The sequence below is a fragment of the Lagopus muta genome, chromosome 3 (assembly GCF_023343835.1).
Source record: "Lagopus muta isolate bLagMut1 chromosome 3, bLagMut1 primary, whole genome shotgun sequence".
Lineage (NCBI taxonomy): Eukaryota > Metazoa > Chordata > Aves > Galliformes > Phasianidae > Lagopus > Lagopus muta.
In genome coordinates this window covers 79603808-79623795 of record NC_064435.1, presented here as the reverse complement: position 1 = coordinate 79623795, position 19988 = coordinate 79603808, and the positions used below count along the sequence as shown (strand labels likewise).

Sequence of the window (19988 nt, the reverse complement as noted above, 5' to 3'; positions counted from 1 at the left end):
GTGATTCTCTGACTTTTGAGCCTTTGCCTTAAAAACTCCTTGTTATGAATCCTTCAAAGGTAAACACCTGAACTCCATCATACTCCAGGTAAGCACCTTGGTTTTGCAGCATTCAGAAAAGCCTATGTTAAGCAATGAATTCTGAGTAAGCTACAGGAAAGATGACTGCTTTCCACCATTATGTGCTTGTTTTCTTCACACTAGATATGAAAACAAAAATTGCAATATTTATGGTCAAAAAAGAAACAGACTCCCACAGCACTCACAACAAGTTTGTTTATTCTTTCAAGAACAGCAAAACAAATAAAGCACTGTGTTAAGAAACCTTTGGCATCCAGTTTAATGAAGATGCTTAACAAACACAGAATAGGTAAAAACATACAAAGATTGGAAAAAAAAATAAAGCTCTGTCACTTAAATACTTCATAGGCATTTGTTGTTTTTTTTTAAACTTTTTTTTTTAAAGACTAATGAACCAGGTGATAGCTAATATTCCCAGGTGGCACATGTGGTGTTAAGATAAGAATATTCCATGAAAACCTGTAAGATCACTTGTTACAAACAGAACTTTTATTCCTATTCTTGCATAAGAGCTATCCAGTTACAATAAAACCTCTGTCTAGTGCAGGTGCTTAGTAACTCTTAGAAACAGCTTGCCAAAGCCTCCCTCCATTATCAAAACACTAAAGAAAGTGAAAGTTAAAAATAAGTGGGGATAGGAAGAAAAATGGGGAGCAGAGCCTAAGATATCTTCCGCTATAGTCAGAAACAAAATCAGCTTCTTTTTTTTATGTTGCCTTGCTATCTGGTGGCCACAAAAAGCAAGCAAGATACATGACAGGTGGAAGTTCACTGAGCTAGTGGGATGTTCATGTTTCTTGTGCCAGGAAGAAAACAACTCAGGTGCGAAGTGTAAGGCAGCTGTTTTAAGTATTAAAATATTAAGTGTTCTAAGCTGCTGTGTATGTGTAAGCAGCTTTGTTACTCTACGCAAGCCCAAAACGACAACCAGATCAGGGGATTCAGGCACAGTGGAAAGAAGTAATAAGTGCAAAAGAGCAGTTCTACCCTAAAGGAAATCACATCACTGTGTTAATGGCAGTTCTTCTGTCTCTTTAGGGAGAGCAAAATCTGCCACAGAACAAAATATTGGAAGTTTTGTTGTGCCGGATGAAGAAGAGGAAGGGATGATCGGCAGTGAAGTTGGGAACGATCATAGCGCAGCGGAGCAACATCACCCCTGCTGTGGCAGCTGCTGCTTCAGTGCCTTCTTCATTGACCTCCACAAAGGACTTGTGAACCACTTCAGAGAGCGCAAGCTCGTTACCAGAGGAGATTCCTGAGAAGTTCGCTGCCTGTAAGTTAAATGCATCACGCATTCCCATGTTGCTCAGGATGGGTTTCAGATCATAGTTTTCTTCTAGTTTAAACCTGGGTAAAGACAGCCTCACTTCTGTACTGTCCATCATTTCAGGATTAATCCACTCCATCAGCTTCTCATATGTAAGTTCTCTTTCCAGCTTAAAAACAAAAAACATAACCCAATGTTAGATAATTAAAATAAGAATAGTCAAAGTTTTACACTAATCTCTACTTTTGCCTGTGTATGTGTTTACACTACACGTAATATGCATCTTTTCAGGAGCTGACAGGGTCTCAAGCCAGAAGTACAAGTTTTATTTCTTAGTAGAGGCTACTGCTTCAGCTGAGATCAATTCTGTATGTTTTTTGGGGGATGGTAGATACAGTAAAGTTCAGTTTCTAAAATACTATCAGATTGTAAAAACCTTATTTTACATATAGAAAGTAAAGGCACAGGAGAACTGATGACAAGGTCCCAAACAAATTGAACCCAGTTCTTCAGCCTTTCAGGCTCTTTCAGCTGATGGGCTGATGACAAAGCCTGCTTACAACATCTTTTAAAGTCAGCATTAGGAAAAAAATCCAAAATTTATTAACCCATTGGCCAGAGCATGATCTGTATCTTATCAACATAACACAAGGGAACTTGGATTATTCTGTGAGCAGTTTCCAAGTAGAAGGGCAGTGACAACCTGTCACATCTTCAGTAAGAAGATCTATGGGTCAAACTGTAGAACTTCTAATAAGGACTTCCTAAGAGCTGCCCCAAATTCCCTCTCATTTGGTGCTCATCATACTATGGCTTCACCATAACTACAGCTAACCCCTGCTTCTGATGAGTAAGAGGCCTCTTTCAGAGCCTCTTCGTAATGAGGCAGCACACAGCTTGGCCAGTAGTGATAAATGGCATGCCACTTTAGGGGCAGAAACACAAGGAGCATTTCAGTCTGTCTTGAGCATCAGTGCTACAATAGCTCTGGAACTGAACTATGAACACATGCACGACAGCAAACTCTCTTTCAAGGCAGGACACAAACTGCCTTTGCACTAAGCTCAACAACTTACCTTTTCCAAGCCAGTAGATTCATCCTTAATTGCATCAGGGAGTAGAACGATCATACTGAGTTCATTACCAACGTAAGGGATCTCAAGGACTTGGGTCTCCAAATCTCCAATATAGGTCATGTTATATTTACCTTTTCTGAACATCATCTGCACAGGTTTGGTCTCATTCTAAAAACAAGGAGACACCAAGAGTTACTACTGGGCTGGCATGGCAGTCGTAACTGGATGCCTGCTTCACATATTACTTAGGGCTTTTTACTATTTGACTGCACAGAGAACTAAGTACACTGTATAACACAGTATAGCACAGTCACTCTTCTGTAAAGCAAGAGATAAGAAGTAAGAATCCCTGAGATTTAATTGGTAATTGCTAGTGTGGAAATATCTGTGAAACTTGCTTTAGGGTAAAGAAGCAAGAATACGTATTTGCTCACTTTAGAAGTAGTGACTAGCTCTAAACAGAGTTGGTAATAAGCAGAGCTTATATTCCTTGCTTTAAATGAATACAAAATAATTTCAACTTTGATATCTTCATTTCACTCCATGTGGTTCTAAGTACTGTGACATAAAGTAATACAAATGCTAGGAAACTTCTAGCCTCACTTTCAATTGCTAAAAGGCACATGGAGGGATAAATCTTTCACCTTCTTACTATCTGTTTCTCCCCCATCTCTCTCCATTTTTGCATGGAGCATCAGTTACTTTTGTCTACATTACTTTCCTCCTTTTCAGTGGAGCCTAATCCCTTCTTCCCCTTACCTTCACCATTTTTTGTTTTTTAAAGGAAAGACTATTGAGACTGAATTTCTGACTCAATTCTATAAATGACTGCCATTGACTGTGAAAACAATGTCAGAAATGATTTTGCAACAGCAATCAGTGACACATTAAAATAATGGATAAGCAAAGGCCACACAGCATGCTAGCATCATCCAGTGAGTCACAACAAAGTGCAAAAGTCACAGATAAAACAGATGTCACAGAATGCTCAGAAGGCTATTAGTGTGCTGAAGTAACTACTCCTGGACAGACTGTAAAATAACTAGTTTAAAACTTCAGGTTGGTACCTTGGATTTTTAATTGCTTATTTGAGTTCTGTAGCCCACTGGTGATTAGTCATTAATAGGATGAAAACAGAAATGTAAGCCACTTAGTTTTGTAAGGAAAGAAGTTTGTGGTTCTTTGCACACCTAACAGTGTGTTACTCGATGAGCCAAGGCAGCATCCCCCAGTCTCACATCTTGGAACTTTTCCCAATAGCTATCTGCATCCCAAAAACTGTGTGTCTGCAAAGAGGAAGGAAAAGGTCCAGGCTGAGACTCATACCTAGAGAAACAGCACTGGATTTGCCTCCTGAGGAGGAAGAGGAAAAAGCTCTAGGCAAGAACATAAGCTTGGGCTTTGTGTGACACCTCTGTGGGAAATTGATAATAAACCTCCCTTTCTAACAGGAACAAGTCAGTCCAGTGGTTCCTGAAGCGTGAGAGCAATATTACTATTCCCTGCTTGAAAAGTGGTATTAGCAGTTTCAAGCACTCTTGGATATATACACTGAAGTTTGAAATTAGGCACAAGGGCTTCAATTTTGTATAGTGGTTACTTTAAGCAGGTGAGTTCTTAAGCAACTCACATTACCAGTTCACCCTCATGACACCTGGGTGGACATCCAGAGATGGAAAGTGACCTCTAAGGGCCAGCTGTAGCCTATTAATGATAATAAACAAGTCCTCAATTGCCATGCTGTACTTTTCAAAGCAAAAGAAAGTCAAGCATGGAGGAATACAGAGGAGAGAGATTTTTTTTCTTCCTCTCATTTCATTTCTATCACTGTACTGGTAGAAATACAGCAAAAAGAAAAGCATTCTGACTGAAGATGACTGCTGTACTCAGACATTTCTGCACACGTGGAAGTTCTGTTTTACACTGAAATGGTCAATTTCACCAACGTCTGTGAAACTGGTCATGACTCTCAAACAGCCTAGCAACTTCATACGAGCATCTTCTGCAGTTCTAAGTTCATGTATCACACCACCTTTCTCAAACACAAACAAGAGGGGTAAAGGAAAAAAGGAGAGAGTGTAAAATAAGTGTGTGATATTAAAGCTTTTAGTAATTATGTGAAACTTAAGGGAAGCTAAATGGAGTGTTCATATTGAGGGGACGGAGTACAGGGAGCTCCATGCAGACTACCTTAGGTACTCGAACAGTTTTTTTTCTTCTATGTTACAAAGAGCTTCATTGTCAGCACATTAACATATCATACCTTGTTAATTTTAAATGGCATTTCAGTTGTGCACTCTTTGTCAAACTTCTGTTCCCAGTTGCCTTTGAAATAGATGGCATTCACCAACACAAGTCTGGTCATTGAATTAATAATTCCCTCTGACAACAGTTTTTGAATTTTACCTTTAGGAAACACAAATTGAACAGTGGTACATAAGCAACTGTTGTAATACTGAGTATCTAATATGTATTAATGATAGACTACATAAGGGAATTATGTCCCAACCAGAGACGGATCTCAATGGGTGAGGTTTTTGTTTGTTTTAAAAATGACAGTATTACACCTTGATAGAGCTGTTTATGCAAGCCCTGGCTGACATTAAAGACAGCAGGGAGTTCTGCAGAACACTCACCTTCAGTCTTCTTTTCCACCCAGCCATTTATTTGCCTTCTGGAATCCTCTGCAGCATTTTTGAAGTCAGCCTGTTCTAGCCCAGCATGGTAGAATTTCTGACTCGATTCTATAAATGACTGCCAGAAATGTTTAAAACAGCTTTTTAGCAATATATTTTATTGACATTCAGCCACAGATGTTAAGTACACTGAGAAAAATCTATTTCCTCTCTTCCTTCAGCTTCACATAAAGCCATTCAGGTTTTGTCTGACATGTTTTTATCAGTTGTTTTATCACTTATTTGAGCTAGGAATTATCTTCCCCTTTATGTTATTAAGTCAAATGGTTTCTTTAATATACCAGAACATTCTACAGTACTCAACTGAGAAATGATTGTTTGGGTTGTTTTCTTTTTGCTTGAATGAGAGAACATACAATGTTATAAGCTTGTCCCTATATAAACTTCATTGCTAAAACTCCCAGGCTAACAGAAAATATTTAGATTGGAGGAAAAACAATTTGTTTTATTATAGTGAGAATATATAGTGAGTTTAATATAGGGACATCTTATTCACAGATGAAACATTTAGAGTATAATCCACATAATTTTAATCTAGCAGTAGAATGAAACCAGCATTTTTATTAAAAAGACTATAAATTAGTAATAACAACAAGAGAGCACCATAGTGACAGTGTAACAGCATCTGTTTTCCCGCAGGACTTCTTAGACATACAACTCTGTAACACTCTCAAAAACAAATTAGATCCATACCTCTACAACTAGGAAAGCATCTAAAGAAACATGAATAACAGTACTTATGACCCTTATAAGTGTATACACACTTATATGGAAAATATAAAGAGTCACATACTCCTCTCAGCACGTTCTCTGGATTACTTGATTAAAAGAAAAGAAACTACAAAGTTCTACCCATGCTAGATAGCAGTAGCAGTTATTTTTCATCATAGTTACAGGTTATCAAAGGCAAGGAGATTTGTTAATCATTTGATCCTAGAAGCCACCAAAAATGGATCATGAAACCCCAAAGATTCGGAGTCTGATGAATTTCACGTTTTTGCACCAGTTGTGCATTCATATAAATGGCTTATATATAAAGTAGCTTCTCCATTCAGTTAACATCCTGCCTTTTGCATAGACTGTCAGGTTGGTAGGTCTCAGCCTAGAAAAATTTGGAAAGTAAAACCCAAAGCCTTTATCTAAACTTCAGGGGAAATAGCTAGCAAGTACATTATACCTCACAACACCCAAATTTAATGTTTACTTACTGAGAGAAACTCAAATGTCTTTTCTCCATAAAGTCGATTAGCAGTTCTGAGGATGTATTTGGTCTCAGGGTTGTTAATTTCAGAGAGAAGCGATTGGTACCCATTGTGAGCATCCTCAGCTTTGCTCAAAGAAAGCACCTGCAGAGAGACAAATACCTTCTGTGGAGTCTATGTCATCTCTGACACACTCGCTTCAGCACAATTGTTTTGTTTTTAAATGAGTTTTGGGCTTAAAAATCTCAGACTTGAAGCCAGCAGATTTTTCATTGCACAAGTCACATACAGTGCACCCAGACTGATGTTGTATGAGTAAGAAGTTATGTTGCCGAAAAATGAGTGTATTTATCTTCATTCTGCCCAAGTGTTAGAGGATCACAGAATGGTTGAGATTGGAAGGGAGCTACGAAGGTTACCTGGTTTACCCCCCTGCTTTCTAAGGAATCCATCTAGCTTCCAAAGAAGTCTGAGTGCAGACACATTCTGCCCTTTTCTTAATGCTGCACATGGTAGTTCTTAGAGAACTTAGGCTTTATAATCTCCGCCCTACAAAGCCTAGGAAAACTCAGTTAAAAATCCAGAAACAAAGGAGCCTGAAGTTAAAAAAAACAAACAAACAAAAAAAAACTCCACATAATTTTTCACATTGATTATAATCACACCAAAGGATCTTATTTAATACCTTAGATGCAAATCTGATCCTTCAAGTGATAACAGGAAATACACTGCTGGAGCTGATGTTAACACAGGCAAACATTTAAATTCCCATTAAAACAACATTTCAGCTTCATCCTCATTCTTCCTCTTCACTGCTACCATAGGTACAAATGAAAAAGTATTGATGATCTACTCCAAATTACAACACCAGAAAGAGAGAGGCAGGCAGCACCTTAGTGAACACAGAATAAAGTGCACTACACTTAATGATAGATTTGACCCTACCCTGTTACAACAGGCCCACCACTGCACTCCCAAACTGCTCTCCAGGTCACTTAATTACAAATTTACATTACGAATTTTACTTTTCATTGGCCATGCAGCTTTGCCTTGCTCTGAATCTTTGCTGGGGTACTCACTGGAACTTCAGAGCAATGTTCTTAGCTCTGTATCACTTCTTTCTTCTGGAAGTTCCAGGATTAAGACTACAGGTTGTGAAAACGTAAGCTAGTACACTGAACAAGCAACTGGTTGGGTTTGTTTGTTTGTTTGTTTCTCGAAATCTTGGACTGTTTAATGTGACATGCTTATATGTTGGATTTTCTTTCCCTTGATTATCTGGCTACATTTTTGAAGTATGCATAGTCTGATATTAAGCCCAAAAAGATAATAGATTATTTCCTCTTATTGGAGATTCATCTCTACAAATACAAATATTAAAAAAAAAGTTAAATGTTAAAAAAAAAAAAAGAATCCCAACTGCCTCTTAATGACATAAAAGGAAGATCTCCATATCACAAACAAAAACCCAAACATCCCAAAACCCAGGAATCTCTTAATTTCACACTGCAGGAAGTCCTCCTGTACATAAATTCTGTAGAAACAGGTTCTGCTTATGTACATACTTCAGGAAGACTTCTGACCTCTGAAGCCAGACTGACTGTAACAATTTAGCAATTAGAGGTCACAGATTGCAACACAAATCTCAGATCTGCAGTTAATATATTATCAAATAGATGATATATGCATCAAATCCAATACATTAAGTTTGGATACATACCTTTGCTATCTGGGATTCAGTGTTACCTTTCGAACCCAACAAAATCATAGACAAAGCAGAAGAAATACTAAAAGGAGAAAAGAACAGATTCTTTGTGTTGTTTTTCTCACGCAGCTCTCTTAAGAGGTCGAGAGCAAAAGTGGAAACAGCTGTACTGAGGCTATCCATCATTCAAAGCCTACGAGAGAAAAAAAACAAACAAGATTGGCTTAAATTTATTTGATCACAAACTACTTCTTTTACATTTCACAATATAAACCATATAGCAAATATCTTGATTTGGGTAGAAAGTTATGAAAAACTGGTTTGGTGGAATAAATATTTTAAATTCCATACAATATACTTGAGGCAGTTAATGTTTTTATGTTTTAAAAATATATATGTAGCAAGAGCAATTCCCATTGGCACAGAAACAGATAATTATCAAGGTAAGAAAAGACCACTAAGATCATCTAATCCAAATGTCAACCTATTCCCACCACGTCTGCTAACCCATATGCTTAAGTGCCCTATCTAGACATTTCGTAAACACGTCCAGAGACATGACTCCATCACTTTCCTGGGCAGCCTGTTTTCAGTGCCTCACCACTCTGAGCAGTTTTCCATAACATCCCACCTGAACCTCCTTTGGCACAACTTGAAACCACCCTCTCTCATCCTATTGCTGCTACCTGGAGGCCAAGCCCCATCTTACTACAACCTCCTTTCAGATCACTGTAAGAGTGGTAAGATCTCCCCTGAGCCACCTCTTTTCCAGGCTGCACCATCCCAGCTCCCTTAGCCACTCATCATAAGACTTGTGCTCCACACCCTCCACAGCTTCATCGTCGTCCTCTGGACACACTCCGGGGCCTCAATGTCTTTCTGGTAGTGAGAAAAGTCATTGGTCTTCTTCAAGCAATAAACAATACTACATCTTTTGAGATGAGCATACTATGATATGACAGAACAAGTCTCCTTTGACTCCACAAAGACAATTACTTGCCTTACAGGAAAACCGAAGCAGAAAGGCATCTGAATTGTAGAATTACAAACTCACCTTCTCAAAGTCTGCGTATCTTCAGTATTCCCTTCAAGCTTGCTTCTTCACTAGTGTTCTAGACCTAGCAGCCAGTCTGCCAGAAACCAACTGAATGAGTCGATCTATAGGATTCAAATGAAATTTATCTGGTCAGCATGACAGATTACTGCAGTTTCCTGCTGTGGTACAAAATCAAAGTCCTCTGCAGTTTGCCTTTTATTGTCTACATCATGGAAACAGATTAGTAAACTATTTACTTGGAACTTCATGGCACATACATAGCTCAGTGCTTGTCAGACTTCACATACGTCAGCCGAGCAGGTAGCTAACCAGCCCGAAGTTATGCTACACACCTGCAGGAAGGTGCAATGAGTGCCAGAAAGCAGAGTAAATTACAGATAAGTGCCAGCTGACATTGCAGGATATCAGCTAGCAATAAAGATGGTGTTTTTTTTTTTCCCCTAAGGCAGTGCCTGGTGTTGGTACGTTGCTATAAAACAGAGCCAACACCTACTTTGTATTAATGATTCATGGCCTCAAACAAGAGGTAGCAGCAAGTTTCCGCAGGCATGTTTCCCCTAAGACAAATTCTCGGCAGGAGCTTCGCTACGTTCAACAGCTGCAGCTGTACTCGTTTTTCCCTCTCCCCGTAACCATAAAAACACCGACAAAAAGAAAACTCGGACTGAAACAGTCCTCCTGTTCTGCCTGAAGCAGGAGCAATTTAACGCCGAGCACCTTACAGCGCTAATAAGGCTGGGCGCAGCTCAACTGCCCGCGCTCTCCCTGCGGCTCAGGAGCAGGCTGAAGCTCGCACCTCTCCATCGATTTACGCCTGTCTGCCACAAAACCCAGAGACAGGGCTGGATGACAGGGCTGCGGAGCGCTGCGACATCCCTCCCGCCGCCAGCACTCGGCCAACGCCCGGCAGCCTGGCACGCTGAAACCGCTCGGAGCGCCGCCGCGAGGGGAACGCCGCCGCCTCCCCTCAAAAAACCAACGCGTGCTTCCCGCAGAAAACGACAGCGCAGACGCTCCGCACTCACCCAACCGAGCACAAACGTTCCCCGACCTCTGCCCCGCCCTTCTCCCGGAAGTTTTTTGCCCAGCCACGGGCCGCCTATCGTGGGGAAGCGGGTTGGAGTTGAGCTGCGGACGGCGGCCCTGAGCCCTTCCCCGCGGCGGTGGGAGGCGGCCATCTTGGCTCGGAGCCGTTCGTGCCTTCGCGGTGCTTGCCTCGCTGCCTGATTTCCCCTTCTGCCTCCCCCTCCTGGTAGAGCCGACAGAAAGCACCACTAAGCTGCGAGGGGTCGTTTATTAGTAGTACTGCTACGTTTGAAGCAGGCGCTGCTTTGTGTAAAGTCAGCAGCGTGGGTCAGGCTCTTCTGCCACACCTGTGACAGTGAGAGGAAGCAGCCCGCGTGGAGCGTGTGCTTGTTGTTTCTTCGGGGTAGTCAGTGGAATGGAGGTGAACTGGTGAAGGCTTCAGCTTGGGCTGTGTTTGCCTCTGTAACGCAAAGAGCCAGTGAAAAGCTAAAGAGGAGCAGGGGCTAATTGTGGCAGGGTGGAAGTGTGAAGATGCACCTGAATCAGGTGCGTTGCTTGTGCAAGTGAAGAGAGTGCCTCGTGTTTGTATGCGCTGCACCCACAGGCACGGCTGTAGCTATCTGGAGTAGCTGAAGCTTTGCTTCAGGCTGTGGAATATGCATAGAAAGAATGCAGGTCTCAGTCCCCTCAGCTCCAGCAGGAGTATGGAGCTCTGCCCCTGAGCTGGCAAGCCAGCGTCTCTTGCTCTGTAGAGCAGGGAGTAACTCTAAGGTGAGCAGAGTCTGCCAAAGAAGAGGATGGTTTTGGATTTGTTGTGTCTGATGAAGAAGAGAAAAGGGTGGTTGGCTTTAAAAGTTACTCTAGGTGTTCTTGACCTCATCACCAGGACACCTGTGGCAGCTGCTGCCTCAGTACCTTCTTCACTGACCTCAACAAAAGCTTTGTGAATAACTTTTGATATGAAGAGATCCTTCTTAGCTGACATCCTTGTGAAATCAGCCAGAACAGGGTCAAAAGCATTTTGGATCCCCATGTTGCTCAAAGTGGACGTAAGATCATAATTTTCTTCCATCTTCAACTTGGGCAGGTAGAGTTCAACTTTGACTTTCATCATCATGGCTGAGTTTGACCATTCAGCTAATTTTTCATGGGTTAGCTCTCTTTCTACCTGCAATGAATTTTAGAAGAATACAGTTATGATACAACAGGAAAAAATAAGGCATGCACACATTGGTGTCTAATGCTCTATATTTAAAAGGTCCAACTACCAGCTGTGGGTGCAGCTGAATATCCACTAGGATATGGTCCTGCATAGTGCTGAGTGACCTATACTCCTATCTGTTTCCTTAAATGCAGTGAGGTGTAGAGTGAACCTTCTGAATAATCCATTATTTTGGAAGCAGATATGAGAAGTATTGCTTTTAAGCAGTGTCCAGCTTAGCCATATTAGTAAGTGCGTGGTATGTGTGAATATATAAGGTATTTCTCTTAGTAGCGCTAAGTGGAATGCGTGGAACCTCAAGAACAAATAAAAAGATGTTTGCCTGATGTATTTAGATTCAGAAGCTAATCTCAGCATGATCATGAGTGGCTGTTCGTGCCTCATGGGTCAAGGTAGTCAGCACAGAATTTGAGAAGCAGCATTACAAAATATAAGGTGGAAATCCGGACTGCAGATGACATAAAATTGATGGGTAGAGCTCTCAGAAGATTAATTCTAGGACATGGTGGTTTAGACTTGGTTCTTACTTTCATTATTCTGCTGTTCTGGAGGTAGAAAAGGAGGCGCCAAATAGGCTGAGGGAGTATACTTTTTTTAGATGTGTCGTCAGGTAGATTAATATGTTTGCATCATTAACATGACCCGAAACCTAGACTGAGAAATCATTGTGTCATTTGAAGTTCATTCTTCCTCACTGTTTTCATTGATTTCTGTTGGTGCTTTGTAGTGCATGTGATGCAGTATGTCAGTTTTACCTGCTCCAGCCCAGTAGTGTTATCACTGATGTCATCTGGTAGGAGTATGAACATGCTGAATTCATTTTCCACATACGGCAGCTCAATAATTTTGAATTTCATTGTTTGTTCATGGAGTATCAAAAATGTATCTCTCAGAAACATCATCTGTACTGGTTTAGTCTTGGTCTAAAAAAAAAAAAAAAAAAAAAAAAAAAAAAAAAAAAAAAAAAGTTGTACTTTTTTCCATAAGGTGAATGGTAAAGAATACTTGCTTTGCTGAACTGAAGGCAAAAAAATTGTAAACAAGTATAAGACTCAGCATCATTTAAATACTTCTCCAGTGCCGTTTCTCCTGTTTTAAAGTCACAGAGATCTTCCAAGAAAAAAAAAAAAAAAAAGGCATGGACACTACCTGATAACGTAATTACATGCAATGTATTTTCACTCTTTTGATAGAGTTAGCTTTGGTAGGCAAGTAACTACTTTGTGTGTTTCAAGTTTTTCCCAAAACTTTACATTTCTTGAGTGAATGTGTTGATTGGGAGGAAAAAAAATCCAGACTTTCATTCTCTGGATGTCATCAACTCTTTTACATACTTCCAGACAGTGCTGATTGATTGAATTTACTTATGAACCATATTTGCTGTGACCGCTGCTGGCTTTTTCTCTTTCCCAAACTGTAGAAGTTTGGATTACTAAAAGAAATTATATTACACAATAATCTTCTGAACTGTTATGCTGTATTATGTTCAGAGACCAGTGATGTATCCGCTCTCTCTTTTCCATTGTTACACAAGTGCAAAAGCTTATCTGTTAGCAGGCTTTGCTATCAGCCACCCTGTGAATGAAACCCTTTCTGTGCACCACGTTCGATTACAGGTCTTAAAACCGCACATGTAGCGTAGTAGGTTTCAGATAACACAACCACAGTATCGACACAGTTGCTTGACATCACCAGGCATACAAAAGGTGTTTGCACTCATAATCTATGTCAAACAAGGTAAGTGTTTCAACTGAAAATTCTTTCTGCTCACCTTTGACACAAGCCAAAAATATGCATGCTGTCAGTTACTGGGAATTGTCTGAGCACAATCACTGAAATACTGTAAGCTTGGTTGTGCCCACAGTGCGTGATGAACACATCATCCGTGTGCACCTGGCTAGAATGACAAACCCTCTTGGAAATTCCCCATGAGGTTCTACGCAATGGGCAGGGTATTTGGAAAGAACATAGAGTTTAGATTAGTTGAGCTCAGATTATACAGCCTCTGTCTGAAAGGCATGAAAAGAGACCTAGGTGTCCAAGTACTGCTCTCAGAAGTAACTGAATTTCTTCTGAAAATGGTATCTCAGTACTTAGAGAAATCTCGTCTTGTCCTTAAGCTGCTTAACCATGGTTGTTTTCAATTATTTTGGTTCCAAGAAGTTACTAACTTACCTGAAAATCCATTCTTGTGCATCTGTGTGAGACTGTTGATTTATTTTCAGTGTTGCTGTTCTCAGAGTTTATACCATCTGCTTCTACTATGAGTGCTGTTGCAGTGGCGTATGAAATGCACATGAAATATTTAGGGAATTCTTGTTCAGCAATAATAGACATTTTGAAGGAATTTACCTTGCTTAATCTGAAGGGCATCTCAGATGTGTCTTTTTTCAGAAATCTCTTTTCCCAGTTTCCTTTGAAGTAAATAGCATTTACTAAGACCAATATAGTATGAGAATCAAGAGATCCTGCAGGTAGCAGATTCTGGATCTTCCCTTAAAAATCAATCAAAAATAGAACTGTTAATTCAGTATGACTGCATGACTCACCAATTTCAGATGTGCTTTCTCTGTGCCTAGCTATCTAGCAAAAGTGTTTGCACTGAGATTTTTCCCCTGTACATTTTTCATGGTGTACGTATATAAAAGGCTTTTGAAGCATCACTATTTTTAAAAACATTTATTTCAGTTTTAGTAGTAAAAGATGTTAAGTGTGTAAAGCTTTTGTGAAGAAGAGCTTCTGTGAAGTTAGCTGCAACCAGTTGAAGCTTGCAGAAATAAAACTTCATTAATCAGAGTGGACTCATCCAGTATCTACTTTTGCTTCCTTGTGAACAGAAATAATTCAGAAGAGGATATGATGTGAAGAGTCAAGGGAAAGGCTTTGCAAGGGGCAACGGTTAGTTTTGGAGGTAGGCATCCTTCAAGACATTTAACTGCAATTTATTCATCCTTTCCCCCCAGTTTCTATCCTTTATGGATCCTTTACTGCAAGAGCAATTCACGTGGAAACGCAAATGATTTTGAAGTCAGAGAAGAAAAAGCTGTAAAAGCAATACTTACTCTCAGTTTCGTTTTCAATCCAGGAATTGATCTGTGCTCTGGCTTGTTCCACATCTGTCTTAAAGTTCACAGCTTGTGGCTTTGCTTGGTAGTATTTTGTGATGAGTTCTAAAAATTTCTGAACGATAGAAATGGAAAATGTGTGCGTATATAGTTAAATTTAAGCACAAAAATAGTAAAAAAAGATAATTTCAACAGATTATGGAATCTACTAATAGAGACTTGAAGAAAATGTAATTCATCTGAAACTAGATAACTCTTAAAATAAATTCTGATACTTTCTATGATGATGGCCACTGAAATGATCAGAGGGCTGGAGCACCTCTCCTATGAAGAAAGGTTGAGGGAACTGGGCTTGTTTAGCTTGGAGAAGAGAAGGCTCTGGGGAGACCTCATTGTGGCCTTTTGGTATTTAAAGGGAGCGTATAAGCAGGAGGGGGAACGGCTGTTTACAAGGTTGGACTGTGATATGGACGAAGGGGAATGGTTTTAAACTGAGACAGGGGAGGTTTAGGTTAGATTTTAGGGGAAAGTTTTTCACAAAGAGGGTGGTGAAGCACTGGAACAGGTTGCCCAAGGAGGTTGTGGATGCCCCATCCCTGGAGGCATTCAAGGCCAGGCTGGATGTGGCTCTGGGCAGCCTGGTCTGGTGGTTGGCAATCCTGCATGTAGCAGGGGGTTGAAACTAGATGATCTTTGTGATCCTTTTCAACCCAGGCCATTCTATGATTATGATTCTATATTAAATAATAAGCAAGGACTGCTCAAAGTTCAGTATTTGTGTTTCACAGAAAACAGTACTTCAAATTTTTGTGTTTTAAATCCAATGTGCAAATTTGCAATTTTCAGATCCCATGAAATAAACATTCTACACTTTTAAAGAAAAATTATTTTTGATTTCTCAGAAGAACTTGAAGTGTATGTGTGTATTATGTTTTATGATATTCAGTACAAGAGGAAGAATAGCCTCACATACACTTAAACAATGTTTTAAGATTTGCTTCAGTCAAGGAAGCTGCCAAGAGTTTGTAAGGTCAATAGAGGGTCAGACATAAAGGGAATGTGATGGTAGAATAAACTAGAACTGACTTTTACACTGCTGTCTTCTGTGAAGTTGTTCATGGAAATTCCCAGCAGGAAATTCCTTGATTAGTCTTAAACCATAGTTACACAAAATTATGTAGAATGTGAGCAACGAGCATTCAGTAGGACTGATTTAATTTAATGACTGAGTAATTACTCAGGAGACTAAAACTACCTACAAGATGAAAGAACGGTAACCTCATTTAACAGGACCTTCCAAGAAACTGGAAGGTGATTAATACAATGTCATTTCTTAAAAAGATTTCAAAGATACAGGGAATTACAAACTCATGAGTCTGCTCAGGGCAAATGAATAAGCGGGCCTACTGGGCATGTAGATGAGCATGGTGTATTGAAACAGCATTCTGTAATAGGAAGTCCTACATCACAAATCTTTGGGAGGTTTTTGAAGGTGACAAGAAGCCTACAAATGACAAGGTCAAACCACAACAGCCAATTTGGATTACCAAAAGGCATTTTGGAAGACCTTCTCACCAAAGGCTTTTGAAGAAGCTGAGTATCCATGGGACCGCAGAGGAAGGTCTTGTTTAAAAGGCTGGAAACTAAGAGAAGGAGGAAAGAGATTTCTGTAGTTCAGCTGTAGAACTCTTACAGTTCTAAAGGCTGCAGTAGATTTAAAAGGCAGAACATCTGGGAAATTGTGATTGTCAGATATGTATGTCAAATGCTCTTTCTGTAAAAATAAGCAGAAATGTTCAACTCACAGGCAGTAATGGGTAGGTCTTGTCCTCAAACAGTTGGTTAATGCTTTTCAGTAAGTAAGTGTTTCTAGGTCTGTTGATGGCAGAAAGGAATTCTTTGAAGCCAGAGTGGATGTTTTCAGTTTCCTCATACTCAGCACCCTTGGAAAGAGGCACCAATTAGTACAGAAATATTTATGTCTGAAGCGTTACACCTTCTGTGGTTATTTAAAATCCCCAGATCATTTCAACTTAGAAAGTGTGCAGGGATGGAGCTCGTTGTAGGCTATCTGTCACTTTTGCAGCACTGTGCGTAACTGGATAAAATGTTTTATGCCTCTGGGGTTATGATTTCATTCGGCAGAGCTGCTTACACCTTTGAGGACACCAGCTGTCCTCACATGGTGCACCCAGGATGTTGGGTCGTCTCATTTCAGTCACACTCAAGCCTAATTTTGATTAATACAAAAACCATTAAGGTAGCATTGCAGCTTTTGAGGAGCTACTCTGTTCAGACAGGCACTAATGTCAGGAAATGGAGTTGATTCGGATTTTCTGTTTGATGTGAATTTTGCTGTTGCTGTTTGGAATTTGGAAGGAATCTGTCCAGAATGTGGGTGTTGATGGTTTTAGAGCAGGATCTTTCTTGTCAGCTGTGGCTTTGGTACTATGGGGGTAAGCTGCTTGTCCCCTGCTCCCTATGAGCCAATTCAGTATAATTGCCTGCTCTGTGGCAAATACCATGCACTACATGTGAGACACTGAGATTCTTTGCTGCTGGTGCATGGGGACTTGTCATAAGATTGGTGAGGAGGCATTCCTTCCTCTGGTATTTTTTCACGCTAGCTGAGATACAGGCTTCCAGAAAGAACATGTGGGGAAGAAATTGGTAGTCAGAGAACAGAACAGTAGATAGGTTTTGCAAGGCAATGGGAACATAGTGAAGAGGTCATGGAGAGAAATGTCTGGAGGACTTCACCAGGCAGATCTTGCTACAACTTACAAAGGCAGTGAATAGCTAAAATGAACGTGGACATAACGCTTTATCTTGAATATTAATCCAGATGGAGAATGGTGTAACCGCTCCTTTTTATTTCCAGTTTTTCTAACTTGGTTTCTTTGAGCTCTCCTTTAATTTCTGTGCTAAAGAAATGCAGCTTGTTTGACTTTACAGACCTTTGAGGCTTAAGGAGTCCATTTGAGAAAAAAAAAAAAGTTCTGTGCAGTTCATCCTGCTGTCAAGTCTTTGTAGAGCTGATGAGCAAGGGTGAATCAGTGTGTGTTAGCTGAGAGGGGAATTCTGTTTGTCTGATGTGTGATGCATGGCAGAGTTGGAACAGAGTGTAGGAGGGCAGGAGTGGAGTCAGATGTGAAGGCAATGGCTGTTTTACAGTCTGGAAAAAAAAGTAATCCTGAAGTTAGTAGGAATATTAGTTATTCCTATTGCCATAGACCAACGAAAAGCAAGTAACAAATGTGAAAGTCAATCACTGTCTCTGTTCTGCTTTGAAGTTCTGAGTTCGTGAGTTTTGCAGTAATATTACCTACTTGTTCACATTTTTTATGTATAGTTCTTACTGAAATAGGACAGTGGGTATAGACAAACAAATTTTAGAAGGTTAAGGCAGTGGTGCTGAGCTATCCCATTCTCAGAGACTTGTTTCTGTGAGTCTTGTCGAAATAAATACCATGTCTCTTTTCTTTGGTCTCCCCAGAGAAGGAGCTGTCCTCTCAGAAGGGCTTTCTTCTCTTGCAGTCTGGTTAAAATGAAGAACCTGTGGCAGTGATAGATTTTCCTAAGAACGGTTTGTTCTGTGAAGATAAAAGTGCTCTAGTGTTATGTAATGATGTTAGTTTTCTACTTAGGATAATTTAACGATTGTACCCTATAATTCTTTTAAAGTTATAGAGAACAAGACCTTACTCCAGACTTAGATTCTACAACCATACCATAATTATATAAATTTTAGTCATATTCACTACTTAACAACATATCAATATGATTGCTCAGACATGAATTTGTTTGGAAAAATGGTCAAGTCATGCTTAGAAATGTGAAATTTGTTTTCAGATCATTGTCAGTCAGAACGAACAGCACAGTGTGATTCACAGTCTTACTAGTGGGGCACCAATGTACAACTCAAGTACATTGCACAGAGAAATGCATATGTGAATGCATATAATCTAGGAGTACAACACTGAAATTTTTGCAAAAGTCATAAGTGGTATCATATTTTCATTTCTAGTATACCCCCATTATTCACAGAATAACAGAATGGCTTGGGTCGAAAGGGACCCCAAGGATCATCAAGCTCCAACCCCCCTACCATAGGCAGGGCCACCAACCTCCACATGTAATACTAGACCAGGCTGCCCAGGGCTCCATCCAACCTGGCCTTGAATGCCTCCAGGGAAGGGGCACAGCCTCACTGGGCAGCCTGTTCCAGCACCTCACCACTCTCTATGAAGAACTTCCCCCTGATATCCAGTCTAAACCATTCCTTCTTCATGGGTGTATTGTCTTATTTATGGACTAACCATGTCACAAGCAAAGAAAGATGTTGCTGCTGTGCAGCCAAGCTTGGGTTAAAGCTTACTAACTGGGTGTGGAGAATGAGAATGTCTCTAATGTCAGTAACTTCACTCTGCCAGACCAATTGTATTGCTCTGCCAACTGTAAGTGTAAGCTGAATGTAGAGGTAGTAGCAGACAAGGGAGCTCTTGGAAGTAAATTGGAAAGACAGTGCCCTGCAGGTCTGCACGCAGTTTCTTGCAGCCAACATGATAACAAATCACTGTTCTCTCATGTTGCTCCTTTTTGTTCCGTGTAGGCAGGTGAATAATGCATGTCATGTGGGAGCCAGCTTTAAGGTGATAAACTGCTGATTTCAGAGCTTACCTTTGCTATCTGCATTGCCGTGTCACCTTTTGCACCTAGATGGACCATAGCGAGAGCAGTTGCAATACTCCAAGGAGCAAAGAAAATGTTTTGTCCTTTGGATGTTTCATCCAGCTTTCTGTAAAGGTCCACGGTGAAGCTGTTGGTTGATGCTGAGAAGGGCTCCATCGGTACAGCCTGAGTCAGATGATGAGCAGAGGAGGGTGATGACTGCTTCTTCATATTTAAAAAAATGGGAAATTGCTGGTGGGAAATTGCCTGCACCCTTGTAAACACACTGTTGGGATGGCCCTATCATGGCCAAAATGCCAAGTACAGTCAGATAGCAAGTCTCTTTAAGACCTGCGCTATTTCTCCCTTTCCAATCACTCTCAAATGTTTATATTCTTATTTCAGCTCTTTTCACTTACTCATCATCAGATAAACACTATTTTAGTTAGGAATGTTTTCACAAACCAGAATTGTTTTAAAAAGCGTTTACTGAAGTTTCACAGAATTATTCTTGCATTCTGTGGGAGTGAAATAGAAACATTTCCCACTGTGCTGCTCTGAGTTTTTATTCCTGTTTCCTTAAACTTCATTCTTTTCTGCTGAAAGAAGTATTGTGAATTGATGCCATTTGTCACATGCTTTAGAAGGCTGGTGGAGATCTGTAGATTATTTGATTATTATTTGATCTTTGTGAACATAGGCCTACATTTGTAGCTGGATTTGTTAATGACTGTTCTTCAAGTCAACTCTTGTGTCTTACATACAACTCCAAACAGTTCCCATTTTAAGTGACAGCTCTGCTCTGGTTTCATGCTGGTTTATGAGAACCTGCAGATTTCCCCTTCTCTTTCTGCTTCTGTCTTTATGGAACAAAATCAAAGATAGTAACAAGAACATAGAAGCCTCACGGTTGATGT

At 40.2% G+C, this 19988-nt stretch overlaps 2 protein-coding genes across 2 annotated transcripts; both read right to left on the bottom strand.

Moving 5' to 3' along the window:
* Positions 1-262: 262 nt before the first annotated feature.
* Positions 263-9188, bottom strand: LOC125690979 (serpin B6-like). Its single transcript, XM_048939816.1, has 7 exons — positions 9085-9188; positions 8046-8223; positions 6332-6469; positions 5064-5181; positions 4691-4833; positions 2428-2595; positions 263-1520 (listed from the first exon to the last, which is right to left on the bottom strand). The coding sequence occupies exons 2-7, from the start codon at positions 8214-8216 to the stop codon at positions 1116-1118; spliced, it is 1143 nt and encodes a 380-aa protein (XP_048795773.1). The 5' UTR covers positions 8217-8223; positions 9085-9188; the 3' UTR covers positions 263-1115.
* Positions 9189-10879: 1691 nt separating this feature from the next.
* LOC125690984 (heterochromatin-associated protein MENT-like) lies at positions 10880-19736 on the bottom strand. Its single transcript, XM_048939824.1, has 7 exons — positions 19081-19736; positions 17870-17956; positions 16206-16343; positions 14398-14515; positions 13688-13830; positions 12091-12258; positions 10880-11281 (listed from the first exon to the last, which is right to left on the bottom strand). The coding sequence occupies exons 1-7, from the start codon at positions 19300-19302 to the stop codon at positions 10880-10882; spliced, it is 1278 nt and encodes a 425-aa protein (XP_048795781.1). The 5' UTR covers positions 19303-19736.
* Between the last annotated feature and the right edge of the window lie 252 nt (positions 19737-19988).